The sequence below is a fragment of the Rhinoderma darwinii genome, unplaced genomic scaffold (assembly GCF_050947455.1).
Source record: "Rhinoderma darwinii isolate aRhiDar2 unplaced genomic scaffold, aRhiDar2.hap1 Scaffold_850, whole genome shotgun sequence".
Taxonomy (NCBI): Eukaryota; Metazoa; Chordata; class Amphibia; order Anura; family Rhinodermatidae; genus Rhinoderma; species Rhinoderma darwinii.
Genome location: NW_027464419.1, coordinates 10,232 through 27,591, shown reverse-complemented (window position 1 = coordinate 27,591; position 17,360 = coordinate 10,232). Strand labels below are relative to the sequence as shown.

Here is a 17,360-nt window from a genome sequence, read left to right as displayed (position 1 = left end):
GAAGGGTGGAGCACAAGGGGAACTGTCGCCACATGTACACCAAGCTCTACTCCATCTGCATTCAACTTTTACTCACCCCAAACACCCTGCTGTAACGAAGACGAGCCAGAGGTACCCAAGATCCAAGGTGAACGTGAAGACCAGCATCCCCACCAGCGAGAAGACGTAGACACCCAGGGTGGTCTGTCTGAGCGAGAGACCCCGAGAGCATGAGCCGACACCCCCAACTAGAGCCCCCCTCACCCTTCTCACACTCCTCATACTCAGCCCCGCCCCTCTCCTCCTCATACTCAGCCCCCGCCCTCCTCCTCACACTCGGCCCCCCCCCGCTCATCCTCCTCCTCCTCCTCACACTCGGCCCCCCGCCCACCCTCCTCCTCACACTCGGCCCCCCCGCCCTTCTCACACTCGGCCCCCCCTGCCCTTCTCACACTCGGCCCCCCCTGCCCTTCTCCTCCTCACACTCGGCCCCCCGCCTACCCTCCTCCTCCTCACACTCGGCCCCCCCGCCCACCCTCCTCCTCCTCACACTCGGCCCCCCCGCCCACCCTCCTCCTCCTCACACTCGGCCCCCCCTACCCTCCTCCTCCTCACACTCGGCCCCCCCGCCCACCCTCCTCCTCCTCCTCACACTCGGCCCCCCCGCCCACCCTCCTCCTCCTCACACTCGGCCCCCCCTGCCCTTCTCCTCCTCACACTCGGCCCCCCGCCTACCCTCCTCCTCCTCACACTCGGCCCCCCCGCCCTTCTCCTCCTCCTCACACTCGGCCGTCCCCCCACCCTCCTCCTCACACTCACTTGTAGGTCTTTGTCCTGTCCAGCCAGAAACCAGTGACCAGCGCTCCGCACATTCCCGCCACCGTGATAGTCAGACCAATGCGTCCAGCGTTCACCTCTTCTCCCTGTACGGAAAAGCGGATGATGAGAGGCGGCCATACTTACCGGGTCACACATGCTGATCATCCACTTACGGGGTAGTACTCGGTCACCATGCGGTTTAATAGGGTGGATAGAGAGTAGAAAGCTCCGGTGTTCAGTCCTGAAATCATGGAGAAAGTCACTCAGTAAAGTAATGGAGGCCCATGGGTCTCTGTCCACCTCGGGGCCTAACCAACAACTCACCGTATGAAACAACCAGCAGGATGAAGTTTGGGTTCTTCAGGAGCCGCAGAATGGAGAATTTGTAGGAATACTGGACATCAGGAGAAGAGTGCTGCACCGCCTGAGCCAACGTGGGGGGCAGCGGAGGCCCGTCCTGAAATACTGAACCCAATATAAACTGAAGTAAGAGGCCCAGCGAGTACTACAACCCCTGCCAAGCTAGTCACTCCCCACCAATATTCCTGTACTGACCCCACAGCTCACCCTGTCCTGTATCTCTACTATAACTTTATATTTGGGTGTCGCGTACCAAAAATGACCAGGGCGAAGAGAAGAGTCGCCACTGCCGCTGTCCCGTAGAACATGATGCTGATATGATATGAGAGCTGCTCCTTATCTTCTATGTTGGGAACCAGGATCGGGGGTAATAGGAACCCCACCGCCACCCCAAGCTGCAAAATAGAGGGGATACAGTCCAAATATCTCTGCTCTGTAGATAGTCTCAGGGAACTACAACCACATGCAGAGGCCACAGTCACACCGAACTACAACCACGCGGAGAGGCCACAGTCACAGGCGACTACAACCACGTCGAGAGGCCACAGTCACAAGCAACTACAACCACGTGGAGAGGCCACAGTCACACCGAACTACAGCCACGCGGAGAGGCCACAGTCACACCGAACTACAACCACATGCAGAGGCCACAGTCACACCGAACTACATCCACGCGGAGAGGCCACAGTTACACCGAACTACAACCACGCGGAGAGGCCACAGTCACACCGAACTACAACCACGCAGAGAGGCCACAGTCACACCGAACTACAACCACGCGGAGAGGCCACAGTCACAGGCGACTACAACCACATGGCGAGGCCACAGTCACAGGCGACTACAACCACGCCGAGAGGCCACAGTCACAAAGAACTACAACCACATGGAGAGGCCACAGTTACAGCAAACTACAACCACACGGAGAAGCCACACTCACAGGGAACTACAGCCACACGGAGAGGCCAAAGTCACAGGGGACCGCAACCCCACGGAAAGAGGCCACTGTCACAAAGAACTACAACCACAGGGAAAGAGACCACAGTCATAGCGAACTACTACTACACGGAGAGGCCAGAGGGAACTACAACCCCACAGAGGCCACATTCGCAGGGGACTACAACCCCACAGAGAGGCCACATTCACAGGGGACTACAACCCCACAGAGAGGCCACATTCACAGGGGACTACAACTCCACAGAGAGGCCACAGACAAAAGGGAACTACAACCACACGGAGAAACCACAGTGAACTACAGTCACACGGAACTACAACCACAAGTAAAGGCCACAGTTACGGGGAACTAGAAACCACACGGAGAGGCCACAGTGACAGAGAACTACAACCATATGGAGAGGTCACAGTCGCACGGAACTACAACAACATGAAGCTGTCACAGTGAACTTACAACCACACGGCGAGGCCACAGTCACAGTGAACTACAACCACATGAAGATGTCATGGTGAGCCACAACCACACGGAGAAGCCAATCACAGGGAACTACAACCACAGGGAGAGGCCACAGTCACAGGGATATACAACCACACGGAGAGGCCACAGGAAACTACAACCACACGGAGAGGCCACAGGAAACTACAATCACACGGAGAGGCCACAGTCACAGGTTACTACAACCACACGGAGAGGCCACAGTCACAGGTTACTACAACCACACGAAGAGGCCACAGTCACATCAAACTACAACCACACGGAGAGGCCACAGTTACAGGGAACTACAACCACACGGAGAGGCCACAGTCACAGGTAATTACAAAGACACAAAGGCCACAGTCACAGGAAACTACAACCACACGGAGAGGCCACAGTCGCACGGAACTACAACCACATGAAGATCTCACAGTGAACTACAACTACACGGAACTACAACCACACGGAGAAGCCACATTCACAGTAAACGAACCAAACGGAGAGGTCGTGGTGACATACAACCAGACGCAGAGGCCACAGTCACAGAGAACAACAAAACGGAGGGGCCACAGTCACAGGGAACTACAACCAGACGGAGAGGCTACAGTCACAGGAAACTACAACCACATGGAGAGGCCACAGTCACAGGTAATTACAAAGACACAAAGGCCACAGTCACAGGAAACTACAACCACACGGAGAGGCCACAGTCACAGGGAACTACAACCACATGGAGGCCACAGTCACAGGAAACTACAACCACATGGAGGCCACAGTCACAGGAAACTACAACCACATGGAGGCCAGTCGCACGGAACTGCAACCACATGGAGATGTCATAGCGAACTACAACCACACGGAGCTACAACCACACGGAACTACAACCACACGGAGAGGCCACAGTAACGGAACTACAACCACACGGAGAGGCCACAGTAACGGAACTACAACCACACGAAGAGGACAGTCACAGGTTACTACAACCACACGGAGAGGCCACAGTCACAGGGAACTACAACCACACGGTGAGGCCACAGTCACAGAGAACAACCAAACGGAGGGGCCACAGTCACAGGGAACTACAACCAGACGGAGAGGCCACAGTCACAGCAAACTACAACCACACGGAGAGGCCACAGTTACAGGTAATTACAAAGACACAAAGGCCACAGTCACAGGAAACTACAACCACACGGAGAGGCCACAGTCACAGGGAACTACAACCACACGGAGAGGCCACAGTCACAGGGAACTACAACCACACAGAGAGGCCACAGTCACAGGGAACTACAACCACACAGAGAGGCCACAGTCACAGCAAACTACAACCACACGGAGAGGCCACAGTTACAGGTAATTACAAAGACACAAAGGCCACAGTCACAGGAAACTACAACCACACGGAGAGGCCACAGTCACAGGGAACTACAACCACACGGAGAGGCCACAGTCACAGGGAACTACAACCACACAGAGAGGCCACAGTCACAGGGAACTACAACCACACAGAGAGGCCACAGTCACAGCAAACTACAACCACACGGAGAGGCCACAGTTACAGGTAATTACAAAGACACAAAGGCCACAGTCACAGGGAACTACAACCACACGGAGAGGCCACAGTCACAGGGAACTACAACCACACGGAGAGGCCACAGTCACAGGGAACTACAACCACACGGAGAGGCCACAGTCACAGGGAACTACAACCACACAGAGAGGCCACAGTCACAGGGAACTACAACCACACGGAGAGGCCACAGTCACAGGGAACTACAACCACATGGAGGTCACAGTCACAGGAAACTACAACCACATGGAAGCCAGTCGCACGGAACTGCAACCACATGGAGCTACAACCACACAGAGAGGCCACAGGCTACTATAACCACACGGAGAGACCACAGCCATATGTTACTACAACACGGAGAGGCCACAGCCACAGTTTACTACAACCACCCGGAGCTGCCACAGGTTTCTGCAACCACACGGAGAGGCCACAGGCTACTATAACCACACGGATAGACCACAGCCATAGGTTACTACAACACGGAGAGGCCACAGCCACAGTTTACTACAACCACCCGGAGCTGCCACAGGTTTCTACAACAACACGGAGAGGCCAAGTCACAGTGAACTACAACCACAGGGAGAGGCCACAGTCTCAGGAAACTACAACCACACGGAGAGGCCACAGTCACAGGTAACTACAACCACACGGAGAGGCCACAGTCACAGGTAACTACAACCACACGGAGAGGCCACAGTCACAGGTAACTACAACCACACGGAGAGGCCACAGTCACAGGTAACTACAACCACACGGAGAGGCGACAGTCACAGGTAACTACAACCACACGGAGAGGCCACAGTCACAGGTAACTACAACCACACGGAGAGGCCACAGTCACAGGTAACTACAACCACACGGAGAGGCCACAGTCACAGGTAACTACAACCACACGGAGAGGCCACAGTCACAGGTAACTACAACCACAGGGAGAGGCCACAGTCACAGGTAACTACAACCACAGCGAGAGGCCACAGTCACAGGTAACTACAACCACACGGAGAGGCTACAGTCACAGGAAACTACAACCACACGGAGAGGCCACAGTCGCACGGAACTACAACTACACGGTGAGGCCACAGTCGCACGGAACTACAACTACATGGAGATGTCACAGTGAACCACAAACACATGTAGAGGCCAGTCACACGGAACTACACCCATATGAAGATGTCACATTGAACTACAACCACAGGGAGAGGCCACAGTCTCAGGAAACTACAACCACACAGAGAACTACAACCACACGGAGAGGCCACAGTCACAGGTAACTACAACCACATGGAGAGGCCACAGTCGAACGGAACTACAACCACATGGAGAGGCCACAGTCGAACGGAACTACAACCACATGGAGAAGCCACAGTCGAACGGAACTACAACCACATGGAGAAGCCACAGTCGAACGGAACTACAACCACATGGAGAAGCCAGTCCCATGGAAATACAACCACAGTCACCGGTAGAGGATACTCTCTGATCTTCACACCGATGACTGCAGCTTATAGAATAGCAGCCATCAGGGAGTGGGTGAGGTAGAACAACTACCCCCAGAAAGTTGGTGGAGGCACTTACCTGATTGCCAAATACTGCAACAGAGCAGGCGGTGGAGACTTCAGTTGAGCTAAACCACACGGACGCAATGTGTGACGGCATTCCCAGGATGAAGACTTGCGCCGTCGCACATATCAACTGTCCAAACAGCGTTACACCATACAGGTCCGGCCGCGCGCTGCCAGTCTTAATCCAGGCGCCCAGACAGTTGAGTCCCGAGCCAATGAGCGCAATGATCCGCAGGCCACGTGTGTCCAGCAGCCAGGCCACGGGGAATATAAGCGGTATGTACACCAGCATGTAGGACATGGACAGCCAGTCAATGGCGAGGCTGCCGACACCATAGTAGTCAATGAAGATGTTGCTGATGATCCCAAACTGCAGCCACTGGAAGGCATTACTCAGCGAGTAGGAGCTGAAGAGGAGCACCATGACCCAGCGCCGGGCGTACAGCTTAGTCACGTGGCCCCCCGGCGGCCGGACAGTGTCCCCATTGGTGACAAGCTCAGCCGCAGCGTTCTTTTCTGTGCTATCGTTTTTGGGGTGCAGTAGATCTCGCCCTGAGCGCCCCTCATTCTCTATTGTGGCAGTACTCATGACGTATCGGCAGATCTCTGGACACAAGAGCTGACCATCCACTGTCCCATCCTGCTATGTCCCTAACACTCTGCACCTCGGTCACCCGCTCTCTAAAGAATAAACAAGTATCCCCTCCCCCTGTAATCTCACCCCCTCCGCCCACTCAGACTGTCCCTATCATTACTAGATGTCTCTCAAAGCCCTGACCTTATGGGACAGTCTCGTCTTCTCCGTAACAGTCTCTTCTATGGGACAGTCTCCTCTTCTCTATGGGACAGTCTCCTCTTCTCTATGGGACAGTCTCCTCTTCTCTATGGGACAGTCTCTTCTTCTCTATGGGACAGTCTCTTCTTCTCTATGGGACAGTCTCCTCTTCTCTATGGGACAGTCTCCTCTTCTCTATGGGACAGTCTCCTCTTCTCTATGGGACAGTCTCCCCTTCTCTATGGGACAGTCTCCCCTTCTCTATGGGACAGTCTCTTCTTCTCTATGGGACAGTCTCCTCTTCTCTATGGGACAGTCTCCTCTTCTCTATGGGACAGTCTCTTCTATTGGACAGTCTCCTCTTCTCTATGGGACAGTCTCTTCTTCTCTATGGGACAGTCTCCTCTTCTCCGTAACAGTCTCTTCTATGGGACAGTCTCCTCTTCTCTATGGGACAGTCTCCCCTTCTCTATGGGACAGTCTCCCCTTCTCTATGGGACAGTCTCCTCTTCTCTATGGGACAGTCTCCCGTTCTCTATGGGACAGTCTCCCCTTCTCTATGGGACACTCTCCTCTTCTCTATGGGACAGTCTCTTCTTCTCTATGGGACAGTCTCCCCTTCTCTATGGGACAGTCTCCCCTTCTCTATGGGACAGTCTCCTCTTCTCTATGGGACAGTCTCCTCTTCTCTATGGGACAGTCTCTTCTTCTCTATGGGACAGTCTCTTCTTCTCTATGGGACAGTCTCCTCTTCTCTATGGGACAGTCTCCTCTTCTCTATGGGACAGTCTCCTCTTCTCTATGGGACAGTCTCCTCTTCTCTATGGGACAGTCTCTTCTTCTCTATGGGACAGTCTCCTCTTCTCTATGGGACAGTCTCCTCTTCTCTATGGGACAGTCTCTTCTCCTCTATGGGACAGTCTCCTCTTCTCTATGGGACAGTCTCCCCTTCTCTATGGGACAGTCTCCTCTTCTCTATGGGACAGTCTCCTCTCCTCTATGGGACAGTCTCCCCTTCTCTATGGGACAGTCTCCCCTTCTCTATGGGACAGTCTCCTCTTCTCTATGGGACAGTCTCCTCTTCTCTATGGGACAGTCTCCTCTTCTCTATGGGACAGTCTCCTCTTCTCTATGGGACAGTCTCCTCTTCTCTATGGGACAGTCTCCTCTTCTCTATGGGACAGTCTCCTCTTCTCTATGGGACAGTCTCCTCTTCTCTATGGGACAGTCTCCTCTTCTCTATGGGACAGTCTCCTCTTCTCTATGGGACAGTCTCCCCTTCTCTATGGGACAGTCTCCTCTTCTCTATGGGACAGTCTCCTCTTCTCTATGGGACAGTCTCCTCTTTTCTATGGGACAGTCTCCTCTTCTCTATGGGACAGTCTCCTCTTCTCTATGGGACAGTCTCCTCTTCTCTATGGGACAGTCTCCTCTTCTCTATGGGACAGTCTCCTCTTCTCTATGGGACAGTCTCCTCTTCTCTATGGGACAGTCTCCTCTTCTCTATGGGACAGTCTCTTCTTCTCTATGGGACAGTCTCTTCTTCTCTATGGGACAGTCTCCTCTTCTCTATGGGACAGTCTCCTCTTCTCTATGGGACAGTCTCCTCTTCTCTATGGGACAGTCTCCCCTTCTCTATGGGACAGTCTCCTCTTCTCTATGGGACAGTCTCCTCTTCTCTATGGGACAGTCTCCTCTTTTCTATGGGACAGTCTCCTCTTCTCTATGGGACAGTCTCCTCTTCTCTATGGGACAGTCTCTCCTTCTCTGGTCACTTGTAGCTGATGACTCTTCCTCTAATTTTCTCAGTATAAACTGTCTAGTCAGCAAAATCCCTCCTGTCCCCGCGGTCTCTCCGCTCCTTCCTCTTCTCCCCCGGTCTCTCCGCTCGTCCTGTCCCCTGGTCTCTCCGCTCCTTCCTCTTCTCCCCCGGTCTCTCCGCTCCTTCCTCTTCTCCCCCGGTCTCTCCGCTCCTTCCTCTTCTCCCCCGGTCTCTCCGCTCCTTCCTCTTCTCCCCCGGTCTCTCCGCTCCTTCCTCTTCTCCCCCGGTCTCTCCGCTCCTTTCCCCGAACTTTAGCTCGTACGTTTCTCAGTAACTAAAAGTTTTCACATCCCGGCATTCTCTCCCTTGCCCCGCCCCTGCCCCTGATTGGTCAGCAGTTGAGAAAGACTTTATTAAACGCCTCTTCCTCAAAGCGAAAATACGACACGCCCTCCCGGCGTCATACCTATTCTACCAACCACTAAGAAGACACCTCGTGATCACACACTGCGACTCCTCCCAGAATTTGACACATTCATTGCGTTCTCCCAGGTTTACAAGTGTTACAATGTATCCAGTGACCACGCCCCCTAAACGCCTGTATTCTCATATATACTGCCCCCTATATACAAGAATATAACTACTATAATACTGCCCCTATATACAAGAATATAACTACTATAATACTGCCCCTATATACAAAAATATAACTACTATAATACTGCCCCCTATATACAAGAATATAACTACTATAATACTGCCCCTATATACAAGAATATAACTACTATAATACTGCCCCCTATATACAAGAATATAACTACTATAATACTGCCCCTATATACAAGAATATAACTACTATAATACTGCTCCTATATACAAGAATATAACTACTATAATACTGCCCCTATATACAAGAATATAACTACTATAATACTGCTCCCTATATACAAGAATATAACTACTATAATACTGCTCCCTATATACAAGAATATAACTACTATAATACTGCTCCTATATACAAGAATATAACTACTATAATACTGCCCCTATATACAAGAATATAACTACTATAATACTGCCCCTATATACAAGAATATAACTACTATAATACTGCCCCTATATACAAGAATATAACTACTATAATACTGCCCCTATATACAAGAATATAACTACTATAATACTGCCTCCTATATACAAGAATATAACTACTATAATACTGCCCCTATACACAAGAATATAACTACTATAACACTGCCCCTATACACAAGAATATAACTACTATAATACTGCTCCTATATACAAGAATATAACTACTATAATACTGCCCCTGTATACAAGAATATAACTACTATAATACTGCCCCCTATATACAAGAATATAACTACTATAATACTGCCCACTATATACAAGAATATAACTACTATAATACTGCCCCTATATACAAGAATATAACTACTATAATACTGCCCCTATATACAAGAATATAACTACTATAATACTACCCCTATATACAAGAATATAACTACTATAATACTGCCCCCTATATACAAGAATATAACTACTATAATACTGCCCCTATATACAAGAATATAACTACTATAATACTGCCCCTATATACAAAAATATAACTACTATAATACTGCCCCCTATATACAAGAATATAACTACTATAATACTGCCCCTATATACAAGAATATAACTACTATAATACTGCCCCCTATATACAAGAATATAACTACTATAATACTGCCCCTATATACAAGAATATAACTACTATAATACTGCTCCTATATACAAGAATATAACTACTATAATACTGCCCCTATATACAAGAATATAACTACTATAATACTGCCCCCTATATACAAGAATATAACTACTATAATACTGCCCTATATACAAGAATATAACTACTATAATACTGCCCCCTATATACAAGAATATACCTACTATAATACTGCTCCTATATACAAGAATATAACTACTATAATACTGCCCCCTATATACAAGAATATAACTACTATAATACTGCCCCTATATACAAGAATAGAACTACTATAATACTGTCCCTATATACAAGAATATAACTACTATAATACTGCTCCTATATACAAGAATATAACAACTATAATACTGCCCCCTATATACAAGAATATACCTACTATAATACTGCCTCCTATATACAAGAATATAACTACTATAATACTGCCCCTATATACAAGAATATAACTACTATAATACTGCTCCTATATACAAGAATATAACAACTATAATACTGCCCCATATATACAAGAATATAAATACTATAATACTGCCTCCTATATACAAGAATATAACTACTATAATACTGCCCCCTATATACAAGAATATACCTACTATAATACTGCTCCTATATACAAGAATATAACTACTATAATACTGCCCCCTATATACAAGAATATAACTACTATAATACTGCCCCTATATACAAGAATATAACTACTATAATACTGCCCCTATATACAAGAATATAACTACTATAATACTGCTCCTATATACAAGAATATAACAACTATAATACTGCCCCCTATATACAAGAATATAACTACTATAATACTGCTCCTATATACAAGAATATAACTACTATAATACTACCCCCTATATACAAGAATATAACTACTATAATACTGCTCCCTATATACAAGAATATAACTACTATAATACTGCTCCTATATACAAGAATATAACTACTATAATACTGCTCCTATATACAAGAATATAAATACTATAATACTGCCTCCTATATACAAGAATATAACTACTATAATACTGCTCCCTATATACAAGAATATAACTACTATAATACTGCCCCCTATATACAGGAATATAACTACTATAATACTGCCCCTATATACAGGAATATAACTACTATAATACTGCCCCCTATATACAGGAATATAACTACTATAATACTGCCCCCTATATACAGGAATATAACTACTATAATACTGCCCCCTATATACAGGAATATAACTACTATAATACTGCCCCCTATATACAGGAATATAACTACTATAATACTGCCTCCTATATACAGGAATATAACTACTATAATACTGCCCCCTATATACAGGAATATAACTACTATAATACTGCCCCCTATATACAGGAATATAACTACTATAATACTGCCCCCTATATACAGGAATATAACTACTATAATACTGCCCCCTATATACAAGAATATAACTACTATAATACTGCCCCTATATACAAGAATATAACTACTATAATACTGCTTCTATATACAGGAATATAACTACTATAATACTGCCCCTATATACAGGAATATAACTACTATAATACTGCCTCCTACATACAAGAATATAACTACTATAATACTGCCCCTATATACAGGAATATAACTACTATAATACTGCCCCCTATATACAGGAATATAACTACTATAATACTGCCTCCTATATACAAGAATATAACTACTATAATACTGCCCTCTATATGCAAGAATATACAGTGAAGGAAATAAGTATTTGATCCCTTGCTGATTTTGTAAGTTTGCCCACTGTCAAAGTCATGAGCAGTCTAGAATTTTTAGGCTCGGTTAATTTTACCAGTAAGAGATAGATTATATAAAAAATAAAACAGAAAATCACATTGTCAAAATTATATATATTTATTTGCATTGTGCACAGAGAAATAAGTATGTGACCCCCTACCAACCATTAAGAGTTCAGCCTCCTCCAGACCAGTTACTGCTCCAAATCAACTTGGTGCCTGCATTATAGACAGCTCTTAAATGGTCACCTGTATAAAAGACTCCTGTCCACAGACTCAATTAATCAGTCTGACTCTAACCTCTACAACATGGGCAAGACCAAAGAGCTTTCTAAGGAGGTCAGGGACAAGATCATAGACCTGCACAAGGCTGGAATGGGCTACAAAACCATAAGTAAGACGCTGGCTGAGAAGGAGACAACTGTTGGTGCAATAGTAAGAAAATGGAAGACATGCAAAATGACTGTCAATCGACATCGATCTGGGGCTCAATGCAAAATCTCACCTCGTGGGGTATCCTTGATCCTGAGGAAGGTGAGAGCTCAGCCAAAAACTACACGGGGGGAACTTGTTAATGATCTCAAGGCAGCTGGGGCCACAGTCACCAAGAAAACCATTGGTAACACATTACGCCGTAATGGATTAAAATCCTGCAGTATCCGCAAGGTCCCCCTGCTCAAGAAGGCACATGTACAGGCCCGTCTGAAGTTTGCAAATGAACATCTGGATGATTCTGAGAGTGATTGGGAGAAGGTGCTGTGGTCAGATGAGACTAACATTTAGCTCTTTGGCATTAACTCAACTCGCCGTGTTTGGAGGAAGAGAAATGCTGCCTATGACCCAAAGAACACCGTCCCCACTGTCAAGCATGGAGGTGGAAACATTATGTTTTGGGGGTGTTTCTCTGCTAAGGGCACAGGACTACTTCATCGCATCAATGGGAGAATGGATGGAGCCATGTACCATCAAATCCTGAGTGACAACCTCCTTCCCTCCACCAGGACATTAAAAATGGCTCGTGGCTGGGTATTCCAGCAGGACAATGACCCGAAACATACAGCCAAGGTAACAAATGAGTGGCTCAAAAAGAAGCACATTAAGGTTATGGAGTGGCCTAGCCAGTCTCCAGACCTTAATCCCATCGAAAACTTATGGAGGGAGCTGAATATCCGAGTTGCCAAGCGACAGCCTCGAAATCTTAATGATTTACAGATGATCTGCAAAGAGGAGTGGGCCAAAATTCCATCTAACATGTGTGCAAACCTCATCATCAACTACAAAAAACATCTGACTGCTGTGCTTGCCAACAAGGGTTTTGCCACCAAGTATTAAGTCCTGTTTGCCAAAGGGATCAAATACTTATTTCTCTGTGCACAATGCAAATAAATATATATAATTATGACAATGTGATTTTCAGTTTTTTTTTTATATAATCTATCTCTCACTGGTAAAATTAACCTAGCCTAAAAATTCTAGACTGTTCATGTCTTTGACAGTGGGCAAACTTACAAAATCAGCAAGGGATCAAATACATATTTCCTTCACTGTAACTACTATAATACTGCTCCCTATATACAAGAATATAACTACTATAATACTGCTCCTATATACAAGACTATAACTACTATAATACTGCCTCCTATATACAAGAATATAACTACTATAATACTGCTCCTATATACAAGAATATAACTACTATAATACTGCTCCTATATACAAGACTATAACTACTATAATAATACTGCCTCCTATATACAAGAATATAACTACTATAATACTGCTCCTATATACAAGAATATAACTACTATAATACTGCCTCCTATATACAAGAATATAACTACTATAATACTGCTCCTATATACAAGAATATAACTACTATAATACTGGCCCTATATACAAGAATATAACTACTATAATACTGCCCCCTATATACAGGAATATAACTACTATAATACTGCCCCCTATATACAGGAATATAACTACTATAAAACTGCCCCCTATATACAGGAATATAACTACTATAATACTGCCCCCTATATACAAGAATATAACTACTATAATACTGCTCCCATACACAAGAATATAACTACTATAATACTGCCCCTATATACAGGAATATAACTACTATAATACTGCCCCCTATATACAGGAATATAACTACTATAATACTGCCCCCTATATACAGGAATATAACTACTATAATACTGCCTCCTACATACAAGAATATAACTACTATAATACTGCTCCTATATACAAGAATATAATTACTATAATACTGCCCCTATATACAAGAATATAACTACTATAATACTGCCCCCTATATACAAGAATATAACTACTATAATACTGCCCCTATATACAGGAATATAACTACTATAATACTGCCTCCTACATACAAGAATATAACTACTATAATACTGCCCCTATATACAGGAATATAACTACTATAATACTGCCCCCTATATACAGGAATATAACTACTGTAATACTGCCCCCTATATACAGGAATATAACTACTATAATACTGCCCCCTATATACAGGAATATAACTACTATAATACTGCCCCCTATATACAGGAATATAACTACTATAATACTGCCTCCTATATACAGGAATATAACTACTATAATACTGCCCCCTATATACAGGAATATAACTACTATAATACTGCCCCCTATATACAGGAATATAACTACTATAATACTGCCTCCTACATACAAGAATATAACTACTATAATACTGCTCCTATATACAAGAATATAACTACTATAATACTGCCCCCTATATACAAGAATATAACTACTATAATACTGCCCCCTATATACAGGAATATAACTACTATAATACTGCCTCCTATATACAAGAATATAACTACTATAATACTGACCCCTATATACAAGAATATAACTACTATAATACTGCCCCTACATACAAGAATATAACTACTATAATACTGCCCCCTATATACAAGAATATAACTACTATAATACTACCCCCTATATACAAGAATATAACTACTATAATACTGCCCCCTATATACAAGAATATAACTACTATAATACTACTCTATATACAAGAATATAACTACTATAATACTACCCCCTATATACAAGAATATAACTACTATAATACTGCCCCTATATACAAGAATATAACTACTATAATACTACCCCCTATATACAAGAATATAACTACTATAATACTGCCCCCTATATACAAGAATATAACTACTATAATACTACCCCCTATATACAAGAATATAACTACTATAATACTACCCCCTATATACAAGAATATAACTACTATAATACTGCTCCTATATACAAGAATATAACTACTATAATACTGCCCCTATATACAAGAATATAACTACTATAATACTGACCCTATATACAAGAATATAACTACTATAATACTGCTCCTATATACAAGAATATAACTACTATAATACTACCCCCTATATACAAGAATATAACTACTATAATACTGCCCCCTATATACAAGAATATAACTACTATAATACTACCCCCTATATACAAGAATATAACTACTATAATACTGCCTCCTATATACAAGAATATAACGACTATAATACTGCACCCTATATACAAGAATATAACTACTATAATACTGCCTCCTATATACAAGAATATAACTACTATAATACTGCCCCTATATACAAGAATATAACTACTATAATACTGCTCCTATATACAAGAATATAACTACTATAATACTGCTCCTATATACAAGAATATAACTACTATAATACTGCCCCTATATACAAGAATATTAACTACTATAATACTGCCCCTATATACAAGAATATAACTACTATAATACTGCTCCTATATACAAGAATATAACTACTATAATACTGCTCCTATATACAAGAATATAACTACTATAATACTGCTCCTATATACAAGAATATAACTACTATAATACTGCTCCCATATACAAGAATATAACTACTATAATACTGCCTCCTATATACAAGAATAGAACTACTATAATACTGCTCCTATATACACAAGAATATAACTACTATAATACTGCCCCCTATATACAAGAATATAACTACTATATTACTACCCTCTATATACAAGAATATAACTACTATAATACTGCTCCTATATACAAGAATATAACTACTATAATACTGCCCCTATATACAAGAATATAACTACTATAATACTGCTCCTATATACAAGAATATAACTACTATAATACTGCTCCTATATACAAGAATATAACTACTATAATACTGCTCCTATATACAAGAATATAACTACTATAATACTGCTCCCATATACAAGAATATAACTACTATAATACTGCCTCCTATATACAAGAATAGAACTACTATAATACTGCTCCTATATACACAAGAATATAACTACTATAATACTGCCCCCTATATACAAGAATATAACTACTATAATACTACCCTCTATATACAAGAATATAACTACTATAATACTGCTCCTATATACAAGAATATAACTACTATAATACTGCCCCTATATACAAGAATATAACTACTATAATACTGCCCCCTATATACAAGAATATAACTACTATAATACTGTCCCCTATATACAAGAATATAACTACTATAATACTGCCCCTATATACAAGAATATAACTACTATAATACTGCTCCCTATATACAAGAATATATCTACTATAATACTGCCCCCTATATACAAGAATATAACTACTATAATACTGCTCCTATATACAAGAATATAACTACTATAATACTGCTCCTATATACAAGAATATAACTACTATAATACTGCTCCTATATACAAGAATATAACTACTATAATACTGCCCCCTATATACAAGAATATAACTACTATAATACTGCCCACTATATACAAGAATATAACTACTATAATACTGCTCCCTATATACAAGAATATAACTACTATAATACTGCTCCCTATATACAAGAATATAACTACTATAATACTGCCCCCTATATACAAGAATATAACTACTATAATACTGCTCCCTATATACAAGAATATAACTACTATAATACTGCTCCCTATATACAAGACTATAACTACTATAATACTGCCCCTATATACAAGAATATAACTACTATAATACTGCTCCTATATACAAGAATATAACTACTATAATACTGCCCCTATATACAAGAATGTAACCACTATAATACTGCTCCTATATACAAGAATATAACTACTATAATACTGCTCCCTATATACAAGAATATAACTACTATAATACTGCTCCCTATATACAAGACTATAACTACTATAATACTGCCCCTATATACAAGAATATAACTACTATAATACTGCTCCCTATATACAAGAATATAACTACTATAATACTGCCTCTATATACAAGAATATAACTACTATAATACTGCCCCTATATACAAGAATATAACTACTATAATACTGCCCCTATATACAAGAATATAACTACTATAATACTGCTCCCTATATACAAGAATATAACTACTATAATACTGCCTCTATATACAAGAATATAACTACTATAATACTGC

At 42.9% G+C, this 17,360-nt stretch overlaps 1 protein-coding gene across 2 annotated transcripts in view; it reads right to left on the bottom strand.

Moving 5' to 3' along the window:
• LOC142731684 (choline/ethanolamine transporter flvcr2a-like) overlaps positions 1-7,651 on the bottom strand; it is a 29,468-nt gene extending 21,817 nt beyond the window's left edge. Inside the window, exons 1-6 of one of the 2 annotated variants that reach the window (XM_075849458.1) lie at positions 5,730-7,651; positions 1,412-1,553; positions 1,123-1,263; positions 972-1,039; positions 799-902; positions 77-187 (exon numbers count right to left, since the gene is read on the bottom strand). In XM_075849458.1, coding sequence (XP_075705573.1) covers positions 77-187; positions 799-902; positions 972-1,039; positions 1,123-1,263; positions 1,412-1,553; positions 5,730-6,305 — 1,142 coding nt within the window. In that variant the 5' untranslated portion in view covers positions 6,306-7,651. The remainder of the gene's footprint in view (positions 1-76; positions 188-798; positions 903-971; positions 1,040-1,122; positions 1,264-1,411; positions 1,554-5,729) is intronic. The other variant, XM_075849459.1, reaches the window with a different exon arrangement.
• Positions 7,652-17,360: the final 9,709 nt, after the last annotated feature.